The sequence below is a fragment of the Macrobrachium rosenbergii genome, chromosome 34 (genome assembly GCF_040412425.1).
Source record: "Macrobrachium rosenbergii isolate ZJJX-2024 chromosome 34, ASM4041242v1, whole genome shotgun sequence".
NCBI lineage: Eukaryota > Metazoa > Arthropoda > Malacostraca > Decapoda > Palaemonidae > Macrobrachium > Macrobrachium rosenbergii.
In genome coordinates, this window is record NC_089774.1 from 3,677,111 (window position 1) to 3,695,269 (window position 18,159).

An 18,159-nucleotide genomic window follows, 5' to 3' on the forward strand; every position below is an offset into this window, starting at 1 on the left:
ACCAAGTAGCATGTAGAATCACTAATATTTCTCTTTATACTTTTAAGAAAGATGACTCTTAGTTAACTTCCAGTGCTTTTAACTAGAAGCATGTTGAATGGTCTAGTCTTATATATATTACAATTCTTCTTTTCTGTTTTCGATTTTTGGTAGATTGACATTTTAGAACTGTATGTCATCCTTAAAAGAAACCTTGACTCTCGTGGTTACTCATTAACAAAAGTACTTCTGATTAAAACCAGTCAAGTACTTTTACTCATGTCTTGCCTCCCTGTGTCCCTTCAACATTTTTTCACTACCTGCAAAGGAGTTGCGTTTTTGTTTTTTTTTGTCTAGTCTTAAAGTTTTCCAGAACAGTTGTCACAAATGACTATTGCTTATAGGAGAAAGAACATGTGATTATGTTAAAATTAAGGTTACTACTTTTTTTAATTTTTTGGTTTTGAGGAAGGTATTCACTTGTGTAAATTTTGTAGAGGCTTCTTCCGCTCTTTTCCATTTTGATTTTCAGATCGATTTCTACCACTACTATTCAGTACTTGAAATCCGTAAGAAAATGACAGATGCACTGCATCAAGATGCTTTTGCTTTTACTAGCAGCCCGGATGATTGTTAAAGGTGAAATTTGGTTCTGGTATCCAGGGGCGTCGAACACTCTCTACTCGGTCACTCTCGCGGTGCTGACGAGCGCCTCACTCGGTTTATCTTTGATTTGTGTCTCTTGTTAGTAATGTCGTAGTTATCTTATGCATGTTGTTTTATTTCTGTACTGTTTTATGTCGTTCATTCACTGTTCAAAATCAAATATTTAAATAAACATATAGATTGATCCATACAGTATTAATATGAGTCGTGTATTTCTCTTAATCTAGGCCACACCTGTTTGGAGCAATCAAGGATTTGCTTGTCCATCATGTTCATCAGTTTCCCGAGATTCCAGTGGAAATGTTAATACTGTAGCTAAACTGACGAATAAATTGGTTTATTTCTTAACTGTAACCTTCTCATTAAGAAAGTTCTTCAAGGATTTTGAATGTTTTATGTCCAGTAATATCCAGAACCTCTTTGCACCCTCAACAAAATTCCGTGTCAGACGATAACCCTCGTGGCTGCCTAAAAGCTTGCTGCTGCCACTTGACTAACTGTGTTTGTGTGTGTGTCTCCCTCTTAGTGCGGTCGTCCCAAGCCCCCCCTGCACCCCCCCCAAGAGACCCCAGAACAACCTTAAGTGTTGGGAGGGCAAGAGCTAAGTCTATGGTGGCAGGACTTCAAGACATTGGTAAGATAAATCTGTTTTGTTTTCGAGGTTTGTGTCCCAATTCCAATAGTTCTAAATGACACTGACGTAACCAACCGTTGGCTTATTCTGTATTGTCTTTTGAAGTTGTGACGTCATTAATGTGCGGATAAGAATAAAACTGATTTTACTTTCACCATTAACTGGTCAATTGGGACAGTTTTCCTTATGACTGCGACTTCAAAGCTTTGTTTTAGTGCATTTTAGGCTGCATGAGGTAATAATGATTGTACTATAATACCAGCCCATACTGCATGGAATTAATGCATATTCAACATATGAAGCACAACATATCATATATGAAAAAATACAATTACTGTATTGCTGGAGGTGTGCATGTTCGTTTGCTAAATATAATTGTTTGCAGTTTCAACGAATCTCCTTAAAAGATGTCCCTGACTGATATAAAGCATTTTGCTCCCTCTAGAAGCACTGGATGCCAGCATGCGGGAGAACGGGGACTTGATGTCTCGTTCCGCCTGCCAATTCCCGAGCGGGAGTCCGTACGGAGCAAGCCCTATCAGTGGCAGTCAGTATGGCACCCCGCAAGGCACTCCAACCCTGGGCACGCCTGTGGGGACCCTTAAACTTGCATCCATCAAAGCGAGACCATCTTCAAAGCGCATGACAGCAAATGAGGTTGAGGACATTCTTAATCAGTCCTCTGGCTCGCTTCCCTCTTCGCCCCCCACGACCCCAACGGGGCGTCCTCCACGTGTGTATGCCAGTGTGGCTGAGATGAAAAAAGCTAAGGTTGGTATAAGCCGTTGCAGTTTGCATGTTCTTGTTAACAGCCTCAAAGATAGCCACTCTTTGGTTGGGTCTGTACTTGGTGTCTTTAGGTAAGGTAAACTGCAGTACTTCGTGCTGTAGTATATGATGACTCCTGGGTAGGGAAATTCTTACCATACTAGGCAGTCTACTCTACACAGATTTATCTATGTGGACTTTGGGACCAAATGACTGCAACATTTTCATTGCTGCTCTGAGTTATTTTCTTGTTAGGGAACACCCCTCCCTTATAAACTGTTTCAAGTTCACCACCACATCTAGGGTGTGGAAGTACAGGTTGCTGAGAAAAAAGTTCTGTTTCATTTTACAGTAAGGAAAAATTCTAGCAGCTTTGAAGGGCAGCCTTCAGAATAGTACCTGTGTAAAAGCATTTCAAGCTACATTAGTACTGTATTGTATTGTATCACCCTTTAAATTAGTGTTGTATGATGTTAAATGAATAATGATAAATTTGTTGTCCTTAGTTAAATGCCTGTCGATGTCTTGGTTAAAAACGAGCCACCTTTAGTGCCTTAGTGGCAGATGGAAAAATAGTTTCAGATCCAAACCAAACAATAAAAGTGCTAGTGTATGATTCCCCTAGTTCATGTCTCTGATCTATGATGATAGACTTTTCTCATAAATCTAGTTAAAATGTCAATGCCCTGCCATCACATGGAGAGAGTGAATGCCATTTTAGGCCAGCTCATTTTGTTGTGAATAGTAATACCAGAACAGTTTTTACTGATGAAACGTTGGGATTACACAAAATTTCTGACGGGGTTACTACCCTACTGTGCGTTGTTCACTGCAATAAACTGGGCAGTTAAGTAACAAAGTAAATTGGTGAATTACATAGCAGATCATCTCCATTTTGGCAGAGTAGAAGTAAAGTCACATTTTAGCACAAATTCAAAAGGGAGAATTTTATTGTGCAACTATTAAATGTTTTGTAGAGGTAGACTTTCTTATAAAACAATGAGACATTGCTTTCAGCTGGTGTAATCAGTGAAACAACTTGGATGCTCTTCAAGTTGGGGCCTTTGTTTCATTTTTATGACTTCAGAGTTAATTTCTGTTAACTCTGATTAAAACTTTGAGTGCAGTTCAGACTGAAGTTTTATTTAAAAAGTAGTTTTACTTGACTGCTGGTTAACCAGTTTGAAAGTTAGTGTGCAATGACTTTTATGTGGGAATTATGCTTGCAGTTTTTCATAGTGTCTGTCAAGATGTAAAGAATGACATTTCAGCTAGTTTTTGTGTTATGCAACATAGGCATATAAAAATTTCTCCTTTTTAATGTAAGTCTTTTTTTTTTTAGAGAAAATAATTTCCCATCTCTTTAACAACTCTCTCCTAGCAGCCTCTGCATACCTTAGAAGGTCTGGGGATGTCTTTCAAAACTTTTTTTCAACCGATGTTTCCGGTAAGGGGTGACTAAGGCTCTTAGCATGGTCAACTATGCTTCAGGTTTTGAATTTGTCAGTTCTGTAAGCGATCTGTGTTCAGGAATTTTTTTAGGTATTCACTCACTCACTGCTTTCTTTGTAAATAACCCCTGTTCTACTGGATAGGTCTGAGTGCTATAACAAGGTTTTAATTTGTGAGATGCGATTTGCATATCCAAAATGCTGCTTAATTTTTTTATTTTGCTTTGTATATTAATGACTGTATACTAATGTTTGTTTTTATTACAGTATTGTTCTTGTAGAATGAAGGTTAATAATGCGAATATTTAGACAATTTGAGATTTGCTGATACATAGCACGTGCTGAGCACAGATTAATTCTGGTCCAAAATGTTTAAAATTTTCAAGTGCAGCATTGCATTGTGGTCAGATTGCAGTACTTTATGCAGTGTTCAATAAATCAGTTCTTATTTGAACTTTGTGAGGTGTTCAATAAACTAGTAATTTCGACTTCATTAATATATCTTAAATCGCCTTTATCCAAGTGCTGTGGCTTAAAATAAGTACCCAGTTCTAATTCTAGGATTTACAACAGAGCCGGAAACTAGGTTTACTGAGTAAAGTCTTTTCCTTGTATGTTGTTTCAGGGACCAATTTCATGGTGCGAGTTGTCAAAATGAATTGATTACAGCGTCTGCTTTTTTTATCATTATTGTTTGATGTACTGTGACATTTGTATAAGTGGTTCACTGGCAACTGTAATTTGTGGTCTTGAGTTGTGTGAATGTGATAGGATGCCAGAATGTTTAATGATGCATGCACATGCATTTGAAAATAATGCTTTGCACTTTTCATGCATTTATGGTGAGTAGCAGAATTTCAAAGAAGCACTACTATAACTCTTATGCGAGTAATTCACCAATGAGAGGGCTTGTTTGTAGCTAATCGTTACCATTGTATTTCAAAAAGGAGGCCCATTTAATGTGAGGCAACAAGATTTATTAGTGGGGTTTTGAGACAGCAGTATGATTCCTTGGTGCTGTAATAGGTGTTTAGAAGTAAAAGAAAAGGCTTATTGTAAAAATACTTAGACATTTTGAATATGTTGACTCATTCACAGAAATGTTGCAGAGGACCTTTGGTGAATTCCCTTGATGAGAGTTGTAGATACCATGTTTTATCAGTGTACTGCAGAGCCACAAAAATAATTTAGATTTAAAGAAGCTCTGATGCCATCTTGGGCACCATTTTTGAACGCAAGATAACCTTGCAATGCATTGTGATTTTATAAAAATGCTCTAGGTGTATTAATGTGAAGCTGTATCGTCTTAGCAAAAATCAAGAAAGCACTTGTTGTAGGAATGTTTGTAGAGGTTATGACGATTGTAGTGCAGAAGTTGCATTCCTAGTGTAGAGGTATTTCCCTGTTACGCCTGAGGCGGAATGAATAGTATGTATAACAGGAATATGCATGATCCACATAGGTAATCATTACTGTTAAGGATAATGCTTCCTTCATAAAAATGGATTCATTTCTAAAAGTAATATTTTGACTTGCTGAAAGAAATATGAAGGTAAACATGGAATAAAGGCATGTAAAATTTAAGATGTGCAAAAATGACTTGCAATACTGTATTGCAGGGGTGGATGACTTGTGGCCTAGAAATGTTTCTGTGAGGTGATTTTCTGTCTCAGTACTGATGTGATTTTTTGTTATAAATCATCATAAATTAGATAATGGTCTTTTTATATATATGGTACACCCTCCCTTCAACTGACCTCAATTGAGTATTGATTTCTTCTGTCACAAGTTATATAAAAATTGTAACTGTTGATTACTTAGTTCTTAGTCATGATCATTTTTTTCAATCTCCCTGACATTTCTTGCCTTTAAAATTTGAGAGCTGGTGAATGTAGAACGCTGATTTGAAACGTAATTTGATAAACTCATTTCTAAATATAGTGCTCTTGAGTCTTAAAACTATGGTATTTAAGGTTTTTACAACTTCTTAATATGCGAAAACCCTGATGATTTAATAATTCAGTCTTCCAAGGTAAATTATTTTTCATGGTTTTATATTGACTTTTGCCTGAAGCTGTGAAATATTCACTTTGGCTTTTGTGCACAGAGGGAAAAATTGTCAAGCTTCTGCAGTATCAAGTATTTCATAGACTCCGCATGGCATTGAGGCTTTGTGCACACCCTACAACCCCACTAACATTTCCTTCCACTCAAAGTCTGTACCTTTTTTCAGGCCCTGAAAGCAAGGCAAGCCCTGGACCTCAGCAGACTACACAAGGATTACCATTCCACTCCAGATTTGAAGGTCGGGGTCATGGGATCCCAAGCGGAGTTAACCATAGAGGAGAAGCGCAAGTCTGTTTCGCAGGAAGATCTCTTCGTCACAACATTAAACGAACGGAATTCACGACACTCCCTTGCGTGTCCGCCACACCGCTCGACCATGCTAGAGAGGACCACGGCGCAGTCTCCCGAGTCTAAGGACTCTTGGCAAAGTGGTGAGGAGGGAACTGAGGAGGAAAGCAGTGACTCTCCTAACTGTTCTCCAGGTTCCATGGATTACAGACTTCTCAGGAGATCCCAGTCGGCTGTTAATTCCAACATGCTCCGTAAAGCAGGCCTTCATCCTCCGCCAACTCATCCCCCGCCACCACCTCCACTTGGGCAGCTTGTGAAGGTTGATATTAGTAGGTCAAAGAGTGATTATGCTGCTGTTGGATTGGCAGCTTCAACTACAGATGCAGCTCCTCTCTCCCCTGGTGTTCAGTCTAGTTTCCGCCCTACTGATTGCGCCAAGCTTTATGCCTCTCCAGAAGAAATTAAAGCAGTTGGATACCGTAGTCCTGACATGATGGCAGCTTTAAATCGTAAGAATGGCACCGCAAAGACGCGCTCCCAGAGTCTGCCACCAAGCACAAACAGACCTAGTGTCCAGAAAGGCTCACCAGAGAAGGAGACTTCCTTGGATTCAGGCATATACTCCACTACTTACTCAACATTCAGGGGAACAGAAGGCGAGACGAAGGTGAGGGAGATGACATCGCCAACCTGTGCTCAGAAGGCCCCAATCAGTGATGCAGTTACTTATGCTAGACCAAAGAATAACAAATCTGTGCAGGAGCAAAAGGAATCTTGCTCTCCGAATAAGGCCTACACCGGCCCTGGATCCGTCGCTTCATCTGTGCCAGACATTCCCGAACCTGATTACAGTTCTGATGAAGACCACACCTACAATTCTCAAGATGACTCACAGAGCAAAAAGACGAGAACACTGAAAAAGAAAAAGCAGTCGGTTGACTTTTCACCCAACCTTGTAACTTCAATATCAGACCCCTCTGATATTCCCCACTATGCAGCACCTTCGAAGAACCCAACTCCTCTTAACAGTAACTTCAAAGACTTGATTGCTCAGAAAGCAGCTGAAAGACAGGCTAGGCAAGATGATGGAAGTGATGGATCAAAATCCATGACCTCAAGTCCAGTGAAGAAGGTAAATGGTGAGAATGGTAACGGTAAAGCGATTTCTGATGCTATTCAAGAATCTGCTCTTTTCAATCGTCAGAAGGAGAAGACTGTCCCAAGCGGAACGAAAGCTAAGCCAGTTCCTGCATTGCCTCGGGATGATTCAAAGTCTCTCCTTATAATGAAAAACTCCCAGTCCTGTCCAAATGATTTCAATATAGAAGATGGAGACAACTCGTCAAGTGGAGTTAGTTCTGACCAAGATGTTCACCCAGAGTCAAGCTATGTGACTGTCATAAATACAGAGTCTGATACAATCTCAGGAAGTAAAAATGAAAGGTTTGCTAGACACGGAGCTCGGGACGACAGCTCGGAAGCATCTGAAAGCTCTGACGAAGCTAGTGATCGCACTTGGATTCTCACTAACGAAAAGGGCGACAAGAGTGATTCTAGCAAAGACAGTGATAGCAATGGTGCCAGGAGGACTGGAACTCTTACGAGAAATGCCGTTTCGCTGGTGAAACTCCCTCCGCCTCAGGAGTCCACCGAACCCGATTTAGACACAGAACTGGATGCTAGTCAGAGTCGAAACCTCACACGTTCTGTGGACCAAGATACAATTAGCACTCTTTCCTCCTTGAGTAGCCTATCATCTGGCTCAGGGAGTACCGCGGAGAGAGAAATTCCACATCACCACCACGCGAGTGCCGCCATGCAGATGCGAGCGACTTTGCCCAGAATGCCCCATGCAGCAACCATCACCAGAGGTAGCTCAGTGCCACCAGCCAGTCAGGCCATTAAAAGTACAATGGGTGGAACTCTCAACAGAAGTCGGTCAGCCTCGAGAGACCCCCATTGGGGTGCAGAAAGTGAGCCCATAACAGTGAGGGAGAAAAGTGCACCGCCTTCCTCTCGCGCATCCGCAGGAGATAGAAATGCCTACAAAAAGACAACAAATGTGGATACAGGAGAGACGGAGTATGAGCGGAGCATTGAGGAGTCCCTCCAGTTGATACGAATGCACATGGATTCTCTCAACGAGGTAAATACACTAGCAGGCGTGCCGGCTCGAGAACAAGCAGCGGGAGAGATGGTTTTGGCACCGCCCCCAGAGTTTTGTGATATGTCTCTAGCAGAGTCACAGAATAAGCGGAACAAAACCGTCATTCAGATCTCCAACGAGGACTACGACCCATCTGTAAGAATACTTGGGAACCAGAACAGTGGTGAGAGTGACAATGTGCCAGGGTTTAGAAACAAAACCTTGACAGAGTGGACAACGCGTGATACGACAGAGTGGCTAGAAAGCATCTTTATGCCAGAGTACAAAGACTCCTTTGAGGAACAAGATATCGATGGTAGAAAACTGATGGGTATAAACAATGATACTCTTATCAATTTGGGGGTTAGAAGGGTCGGACATAGAGTTAACATGGAGAAATCCTTGAAAAGATACAAACCCACGGAGAGGATTGACCTCTGAATTAATTGTAAGCACTGACTCAGTCAAATCTACCAGGAAAATGAAAATCTCTTAAATTTTGCAGAGAGGATCGAGAGAGAGAGAATGAAAGCAGTTGTTTATACATCGATTAAGCCCTCAGGTGTGACAGGAGATGATTTACAGTGTAGTCTAAAGAGAATAGCATATATTTTTTTCCATGAATTGCGAGGAATCATCAAATATCACTTGACCCTTCATTTTCTTGTGGTTGATGTACGAAGTGTTTTGCATCCTTTTTCACTCAGACGTCCAACTTGTTGACTAGATATGAATCGTTTAAGTACTCTTAAGTATATCGTGTAAGACCAGAAAGTTTTACCTTCTAAAATTTGAATGGTTGCCGTCTGTGATTTTGAATTTTCTCAAGATCAGGTCTATTGGCATTCGTAGATTTAGCTTAGGGTTTCACCCGTGACTTCTTCTCATCAAGTCTTTGTCATACGACATGTTACTGAAATTTGCTGGACTAGCAGTCTCAGGACACCAGTGGAAATAGATATGTAAAGGTAAGTAGCTATTATTTTTCGAAGTGTACGGATGTATTTGATGTATAACTTGTTAAGGTAAGAGGATTGTGTATATATATATTACAATAGAGAAACAGTTACATGGTTGTCATTCTGATTCTGACGCTGTAACCTTTGTCCAGTGAGATCTCCTGACGAGGGTCACGTACCTGACGAATGAAAACGTCAAGGTACTAACGAAAGAAGATTGTTGCGAATATTCGGCTGATCACATAATCTGCATGCTAAATAGTCACAATACTCATTGTCTGTTGTCATTTACAAACATTTTTTATACCTGTAGTATTTTATATATAAATGCAATATATATACAGCATAAATATGTATTGAACTGCTATTTAATGACTTCTGGAGAAATCCTGAGTAATAATGTAAAATGTATGAATGTATGTACAAAGATGTTTATAGTGTATATAATGTAGTCAAATTGTAATTTCATTTGACACAATAATGCATAAATGTATATATATACAGTATATATATTTGGTTCTTTTGCTAAGTAAATATTGTCCACACTTTCTGCCAACCCATTTAATCGTGCCAAATGCTTCAGTGATTGAAGAATTGTGTCTACAAAGTACAGTAGTTGTCTGAAGAATTCGTTGTGAAGACCTTTTCGCTCTCGCCAGGGTAGTGTCGTTGCTGGTTTTATAAATGAGTGTGCGAGTGTGTCCTCTCTTTTTTAAGAAGAAGAAAAATATGATTTGTTCGGACATATGTTTTAGGAGATGTTCAGACCCAGGAGGGAGGCAAGAGAAGAAGAAGAAGAAGAAGGAGGAGTGGGTCACCTATTTGTCTGTGTTCTATTGTATAAATGTTTCATCCTGCTGGCAGAGTGGTCATTTCCTAAAGTTACTTTTTTTGGAGAGATGTGATGTGTGGGCCTTCTTGACCCTCTTTGACAATACAGATGTGGAACAGGGTCCAATCTCATGATCCGTGAGGAGGCGGTTAACATTACCATTTGTGTCTGACTCCCATAACTAAATCTGCCGGGCAGGACATTGCTGCCCACCTTTAGTTATGCAAGTGAGACGTTGATCGACGACTTGGCAATGTTAGACTGAGGGCAGTGATAGGGGTAATCTAAGTGCAGGACAGTTTCCATTACCATTCAAAGTGTTATCAGATTGGTGGTTGAATCCCACTTCAAAGTGTTCCCCTCACAAACAAACACACACACACACACAAGCGTCATTTCTTAGTAAGTTAAATGTAGGACCGAATTGAATTTGGTGCAGTTGTCTCTTCTGGCGGCTGTAAAGACTGAACTAAATACAGTAATCCTGAGTGGGGACACACTTTGAAGTGACAATTTGTAGCTTCAGAAGATTTTGGCAGTTTAAAACCGGTAGCATTCTTCAGTAAAGCTTTTTGCTCTGTGTTCAGGAATTCTAGAGAGAGAGAGAGAGATTGGTGCTTTTGGTACAGTAATCAATAATTCACGCATCATTTTACTACCATTTTGTGAGCTTTTGACTTCCATAAAGATAGACACAATGAAATACATTGTAGATCAGTTTTTGTACTTTGGTTTACTTGTATGTTTTCTGTGGTAGTTCACAAAATTCACAGAGTACAGGCTTATTGAAACAATGCAGCAGCAGCTCTCAGCACGAGCTGGAATCAGATCATCATCACCAGTGAGCATTTCGACGAAATCTATTAACACTGTCTGTCCTAACACTACCGTCTAGTCTTGTCCGTAGTAGGAGCTAACTACAGTATTTCTATACGGATTTTTTCCTAAATACAAAATTGTTTACAAATTTTAATTATTTATCCAGAGATATGTATGTGCAACTGTGCTCAATAAAGTTTAATACTTTTAAGTTGTAGTTAGTTCATTACCTTTTGTTTACATGAAATACATCTTTTGAGATGATTGGGTGTTATTTTACAACTTGTAAACTGCAGTTTCTTCAGTTCATTTCAGAAAGATAACAAAATTGTTCTGTATAACAACTAACTAGTACTTATCATTAAAACAGTTTTTCCACTTATACAATTGAAAGCTGAAAAATATGGAAAATCATATTCAGGCTGTAAGGTCGTATATACTTTCAATACTGTATCAGTTCCTTCAAGTTGCCTCCACTGTTCAATACAGTAACACCTTTACCAAATATTTTTCTAGAAAAATAGCGAGGTTAAATTTGGACCATGTCATAGATACCAACTTACATACAAGCCTCCTTGCCACCCACGCTAGAACCAGGAGGAACTAGCCGGTGGCTGCTGATCATTCAAAGTAAGATCATGTTGCCAGTGTAATCTATCAAGCCACGAGTGTTGCTTGTTCTTTAAGTCAATGTTGTGACATTTTTGTTCATAATTGCAAGATACTGATCACTGTTCTCTTCAAAATGCAGAATTAGAATTACTGAAGTAATTCAGTACCTGTCAAGTTTGAACTAAACATTTGCACAGAGGAAGTATTCAAATCCCTTACTGGACAAATAGTAACCAAATTTTTCATATGCAGCTTCAGAAAAAAAATGCAGATTTCAAACACTGAAATTGCACATGTACAGAGAACGTTAGAGTAGAAGAATTTACTGCATTATTTGTCCTCCAGGAAGACATTATATATATATATATATATATATATATATATATATATATATATATATATATATATATATATATATATATATATATATATATAAAATTACGAATAAAGGATCAGGGAGGAACTAGGCTTTGAACTGTAATGAACAGATATAAACCAACAGTATTCCTTTTCATGAACTGCATGCAGTCCTTCCTACACGATAAATAAAACTTCAAATGAGGGCAAATAAAATCCAATAGACCTGGGAACTGTACAAATCAAATTTCATTACCTTCGGGCAGACTGATCTAGTTTGTAGGTCCCTCTGGTTTCTCCGTGATCAGCTGATCGTATAAACAAACGGATGATTATGATAGGTCTTAAGATTCTTAAAGCCTACTTCCATGTGCTGTGATGATTTAGTTTTTGATTGTAACCGAACAACATTTCAGTTCAATGTAGATTTCTGTTCACTGTGTACCAAGGAAACGAAATTATGAATACTGTTTGAAAATCTGGTGTAGTTATTTAAAAACAGTTTTGGGACACGTCGCGTTGACTACGTACAGACATAGCGTTTTTATAGAGTACGTGAGAGAGAGAGAGAGATCTATATTAAATCGTAATATTATGTCATTCTGAATTAATGCTCCAACTTTAATGAGGGTGCATTAAATATGACAGCATTAGCAATTCTGAAAAGAAAAACACGAAAAAACAATAGAATTTCCCCAGAAAAAATAACAATTCAATGAGGCAATGCGAAAGAAATGAAAAAGTTGGGGTCATTCATACACCAAGTTCCCAAATAGATCTGTCCATTCCCAGACCTAAATCCTTCTATATTCTCTGCTTTGTCGGGCAACGAGTTACTTTAACAATAAATCTGAAATAAAAGATAACTTTTAGATAGTTTATATCTTACTTTAGATCAAGAGCCTGTTAAACTGATATCACTAAAATTACACCTTTGTGTGTTTTTGTTTTCAATTTTCTGTTTTCCGGATTAATGTTATTACGTTTCTCTCAGTGAGTGACAGCAAATTTAATCGAAAAATCAATCAGAACTATTTTCAAGGCTCGATAGCAGTGCCATCTATTGCTCGCAAATATCACTGACAACTGTCACTTCCTGAAACTCATCCTTGGCTTGATTTTTGGGTAAGTTGTGATACTCTTCCAGGGAATGTTTACCAAGTTGGTTGGCATGTCTATGTTCCCCGTGGGTCCCTCTGATCTAAATTTCGTGTGTTTTCTGTTCTCTCCTTGAAGATATATTGAAGAAGGATGCTGGCAGCACGTAAGTTGAGTTAGTTGTCCAGTGGTAATTGTTTGAACTGAGGAAGAGTCAAGACCAGTGTTAGGAAGCACAGTCCACTTTGAGGTAGACCTATAGCTCTAGTAGCAGAAATTATGAAGACTGGTCTGATGAAGTCTGTGTTGACAGATAACTGTTCTTGCAGCCATTATCAATGTTGTCGGTTGTGAATTAATTTTTTAAACCACACAAGATCCATTTACCAAAAAAGCGATGAGATATCGAAATAGGTGAAAAAGTTGGGAACAAACTGGAAGTGTGGAGTGACTTGTGTAAAATCATAACTCAAAGTGAAGGTGTTGCAAAGTATTCTGTAATCTTCGACTTGTTAAGCTAAGTAAGAAAAGTAATTTGAAGAACAGAACGTGATATCAGGTGTGGGTCTTGGCCAAGTTTTACCCTACATTATGTAGAATCGTGATAACAGGTGCATAGTCGAAGTATGAATAGGGGAAGTAATCTGTAAACATACTGGAAACCTTTATAGCTGTCATACAAGGACAATTATTGGGGGCATTGTCCCACGACATTGGTTGCATTGGTCAATCATGGAAGCCAATTAAGCCAGTTTGCTGTAGGGTTACCGCCTAGTCATGTGGGACATAGTTTAGATTAGGTTAGGGTATATTTTGTGGACTAGGAAAAGTCATGTTATGACTGGCACCCCAGACTGCATGTACAGTAATGTATTCACAGAAATGGAGGCTACATTGGTAAGTAATATTTCAGAAAGGAGTTTCACTAGAAGTTTTTTAAAATATTGGAAATAAATTATTCATTTGACGTGTGATGCAGAAGATTTTAAGGTGTTCTCTAATTTTTCGTGGTACAGATGAGAAGTTAGGTATGCTATAATGAATGACAGTAAAATACCCTAACCAAAAGTTCTAGTCAAGAGGTAGAAACCATATAGGTGATGCCTCTCCTTTTCACCAAACGATGCCACAGCCTAACTTATCAGAGAAGTGGTGACAAGGGGTGTGAGGGATTTTTTTCAAGCAGTAGTAGTAGTCTGTACTGCCTGGGTCCTAAATTGAATTCATAATTCAACCTAACACTGTTAAACAAGGATGTTCTTGGTATTTCATGGACAACAGCTGAAGTTAAATTCTCGGCTAAGATTTATGGATACTACAAGAAATTCGTAGTTAAAATTCTAAATCTTAAAGGATAATGTTGTGGGGTTGTTCACTAGAATCTCATTAATATTAAGCAACTTCATAAAGAGGATTGCAAAAGCACTTGTACAGGGTTACATTTCAAGATGGCACCCAGACCAGGATGTGGTGTTAAGATTAAAATTAAAATTTTGTAGACTTTATCTTCGGATAATCATGGGTAGGAATTAGACTATGTAAGAGAGAAGTACAAGTGTAGCTCAGTGAAGAAAACTTGAATTTTATATCATGTATTCTAGGCGCATGGAGGTGCATGTTATCTGTGGAATCATAAGCTTTTATGTATCTAAACTTTGTCTTGCATGGACAAAAAATATAGCTTTAAAACAATATTGGAGGCTTCTGATATTTAGCCAGAAAATACCAATGGACATAAAGTTGTTACTGTAGAACAAGAGTAACTGAAATGTCTTATTTGCTTTCATTCCATATTTTATTTAAAGAAAATCGGCCATCTTGGGGCTGTGTGCTTGCAAGATAGGCAGCATGCACAAACCAATCACTGTAGAAAGAACTTGTAAAAACGAAATGAGAAGTAGGAAGTAGAAACTAAGTATAAAATACACTCTAGGTTTATGCAAATGAATTACACCTGCATCAAATGGATAGAATACTCAGCATTAGTGTTTGCCACCCCAACAAATTTTGTGAAACCCATTGCAAGGGGATTATCCGCGATTCGAGAGGGCAGTACTAGCCGAAATGCATGGCTATGTAGGACCTCTCTCTGGTCCTGCCAGAACCTGAGTATTTGTAACACGGGGTTTTGGTGACTTTTTGCGTAGGTCCACTTTATCTTTGGGTATTTGCGATAGACGCATTTTCATCAGTAGTTAATGAAAGGTGGAAAATTTGTAGTTGTCTTCAATTTTTTGTTCCAGATGCACCTCACGCTTAGCTCTCTGCTATAATTCAATGTTACGGTTGGTAATTCATGTAATGTAACTTTTTATTGGGATCACCCCCATTCTAGGTGTGTACTGTACTTCACACAGTGGATGCTGTCAAAGTGTTTAGATATTTTTCCCCTATGAATGATATGCTTTTACATCTTTGGAATCTGTGATGGAAAATAATGACTTGATTTTATGCCACAGAACTAGTTACTTAACGAAGAGCACTGAACATTCAGGATACGTAATGTACTATTCATTCTTTATTTCTGGTTGTGATTGGTTAGTCTTGAGGATATATTTGTAAACGAGGCTGAAAATTGGAACAAGGCACAGAAGTTGGACAGCTGATGGGTCGAGACACTTAGTGAAAGGGTGAATAGTTGAGTCAGAGGGCAAATGCAGCATTGATTGAAAGAATGCCTTTTCTACAGTGTGCCTTACTACGTGCACTGTAGAAAGCTCTTACAGGGCAGTTCGCTAATAGGACAAAGTCTCTCACTTGAACACTTAGAATTCTCGCAAGCCGTAGTTTCATTAGGAAATTGGCCTTGGAATAATTCAATTTAATATTTTCTATAAATTAGTTATTTCAGTTCTTTCTCGTAGTCAAAGAGTCTGCGTATTTTCCATTGGTTATGAATGTAGAAACACTTGTGATGTTGTAAAGCTTTCATATCCTATAATATGCTTTGTTTTTGTAGGTTGACCCCTATTGACAACTGTGCTGTAACGTACGTGTTAATATACAGTATAATTTTGTCTGGTGTCGACTACATACAGCATTTCTGGGTCTAGGTTTACTTTGCCTAGTAATAACTGGCAATGAAGTCTGGCCTCTCGTTGCTACTGTTTAAACAACCAATGTAGAATCAAAGGTTTTGAAGTTGCGTTTATCATAACAGACCCAAATCAAGAAAAGTGGATAGGGCTATTTTTATAAGTTTGCTGATTTCCAAGCCAGATGAACTTCATTGTGTGTACATCCTGGGAAAGGTTAATGTGCATTTGTTGACACTTCAAACAGTTAGTGATTTTATCAATCTTGAGTGATGGACTTGGGATTTCAGTGAATCTGTTAAAGGATCAGTTTTACAGTGTTGAGAAGGTACCCTAACTTAATGCGAGCAGATAAAATTTCAATCAGTGTAAGTTGCGCAGAAAACCAGAACTTTATTAGACAGTTTAGATAAAGTGTTAATCCACTATACGCTTAAAATAGACCGTAGACCGTTCTGGAAAGTACGTTTATTTCCCATGACTGGTGATTAGGCCTATTCATGGCTGCTGTTCTCAAATCATTGACTAACCCCCAGTGGTTCTTTAATTACATGGAAGATCTGGTAATTGAATGACAATATTATGAAGTATAATACAATGATATAGTATAAGTGCCATTGCTATTAGGGCCTGGTGTCTCTTTTAGCTAGGAATTCAGTCAGAACTCAGCAGTTGATAACTGGCGTCTTACTCCAACAGCTGCTGTAGCGGCCCCAGCCGTAGCTGCTCCTGTTGTGCCTCTCGTGATTGGTGGGAATTGTCCGGTGTGCGCGGTAAGTAGAATATTTAATCTCTCCCTACCAACTTGGAATTCTTAAGCCATTTATTCTCATAAATTAAATTTCAACATTTTTTAGCATCTTTACGACGTCAGAGGTACGCGTAGAATATCCTAGAATTCTAGTAGTTTGTTCTGTAGTTTTATTTTAAGCTAAAAAATCACTCAGTAGGTTAGAAACTAATACATAAACCCTTTTATTTAAGGTTTAATTCCAAGAGTTCCGCCAGTAATTTATTCAAGGTGAAATCACAAATAATTTAAAGAGTTCTGCTAAATATTCATTCGAGTAAAAACTGCTAAATAAAAGTCTCCTTTTCTCTTCTTGACAGTGTGGCACCATGATAGACAAGATGAACCCCTGTGGACTTGTGATGGCCATTATTTTCCCCATATGGGGTCTCCTGTGCCTCTTTCTCCTTTGGAAGCTGGAGTGCACCTCGTGTGCTTTCAGCAAGAGGAGATATTGCTGAAAGTGGCCCAAGGGGGAATTGCTGAAAGTGGTCCAAGAGAATTTTGCTGAAAATTGGCCCAAGGGGGTATTGCTGAAAATTGGCCCTAGGGGATATTGCAGAAAATTGGCCCTAGGGGAAATTGCTGAAAGTGGTCCAAGAGAATTTTCCTGAAAATTGGCCCAAGGGGATATTGCTGAAAATGGCCCAAGGGGATATTGCTGAAAATGGCCCAAGGTGACTGCTGAAAAGTGGCCCTAGGAGATATTACCAAAGATACCATCCTCTTTGGAAAACATACCTGTTACATGTAAAGTGAGTTCAAGCATACCTTTTATATGTAAAGTGAGTTTTTTTTTCTGAAAGTGTTTCTTTTCAAAACTTAGATTAGTGTCAAAGATGGAACTGATAGCTTTTAAAGTTGATGAAAATGCTTTTTTTATTTTATGATTTTTTAGTACAATACTAGAATTTTTTGTGGTGATGCTAAATCAAATACCTTATTTGCTGGAAACTGACTTTATACTTGTTGGAGGTTATTTTATTAGTCTCAAAGCATGTTAAATACTAAGGCTTTAAAATTGGCAAAAAAAAATTGGGTTTCCTGAAATGAGATTATTTTGCCTTAATGTCTATAGTGCTAAATAACTCTTGGGAATATTTTCTTCCGGGTGAATGTTCGTTTTAGAACATTCAGTCAATGCATTAATTTTTTAAAATTCAGTTTGAGTGTTAAATGTTAAATTCTGTTAAGTTTTACTTTCATTTATATAAAGATTTTATGAGTATCAATAAGATGTTAAATTATTTTTAAGGTGGTTCCCAGAGTTCCTGTTAAATTTTTAAGATTTTGTGACATTTTTTACTTTGCTAATAAAGTGTTGCCGTCTATTTCATGTCTTGAACCTGATTGTGGATTCGTGTTTTGCAATGAAATGTGGCTTATGTAACCTGTATATCTAAAGAAATACCCGTGGCATGGTAACAATTACCCATCTCGCAAAGAATGGTCTAGGATTAGGGTAAACCATGTTAAACTTCCTATTAGAGATTTAATATTCAAATGAATCTTATGTAAGTATTACCTTGAGTAAAGATGACAGTACAGGTGATAAAACTGCTGTCTTTAAGAAGCGATATCTAAAATATAAACAAATAATGCATTTTTTTTCTCTTAACGAATGAAGTTCTTGACAAAGTTGTCAGTCGCCGTCC

General features: G+C 38.3%; 1 protein-coding gene and 1 long non-coding RNA gene across 33 annotated transcripts in view; both read left to right on the top strand.

Annotated features, from left to right (window-relative positions):
- Positions 1-10,823, top strand: part of Prosap (prosap) — a 422,776-nt gene extending 411,953 nt beyond the window's left edge. For 11 of the 32 annotated variants that reach the window (XM_067133627.1, XM_067133630.1, XM_067133629.1 and 8 more), the window contains 4 exons: positions 1,172-1,279; positions 1,725-2,050; positions 3,429-3,494; positions 5,732-10,823. In XM_067133627.1, coding sequence (XP_066989728.1) covers positions 1,172-1,279; positions 1,725-2,050; positions 3,429-3,494; positions 5,732-8,443 — 3,212 coding nt within the window. In that variant the 3' untranslated portion in view covers positions 8,444-10,823. The remainder of the gene's footprint in view (positions 1-1,171; positions 1,280-1,724; positions 2,051-3,428; positions 3,495-5,731) is intronic. The other 21 variants (XM_067133635.1, XM_067133634.1, XM_067133649.1 and 18 more) reach the window with 5 other exon arrangements.
- Positions 10,824-12,704: 1,881 nt separating this feature from the next.
- On the top strand, positions 12,705-17,835 carry LOC136856059 (uncharacterized). The gene is made up of 3 exons (XR_010858210.1): positions 12,705-12,845; positions 16,414-16,487; positions 16,825-17,835. It is a non-coding gene; the product is annotated as an uncharacterized lncRNA (long non-coding RNA).
- Positions 17,836-18,159: the final 324 nt, after the last annotated feature.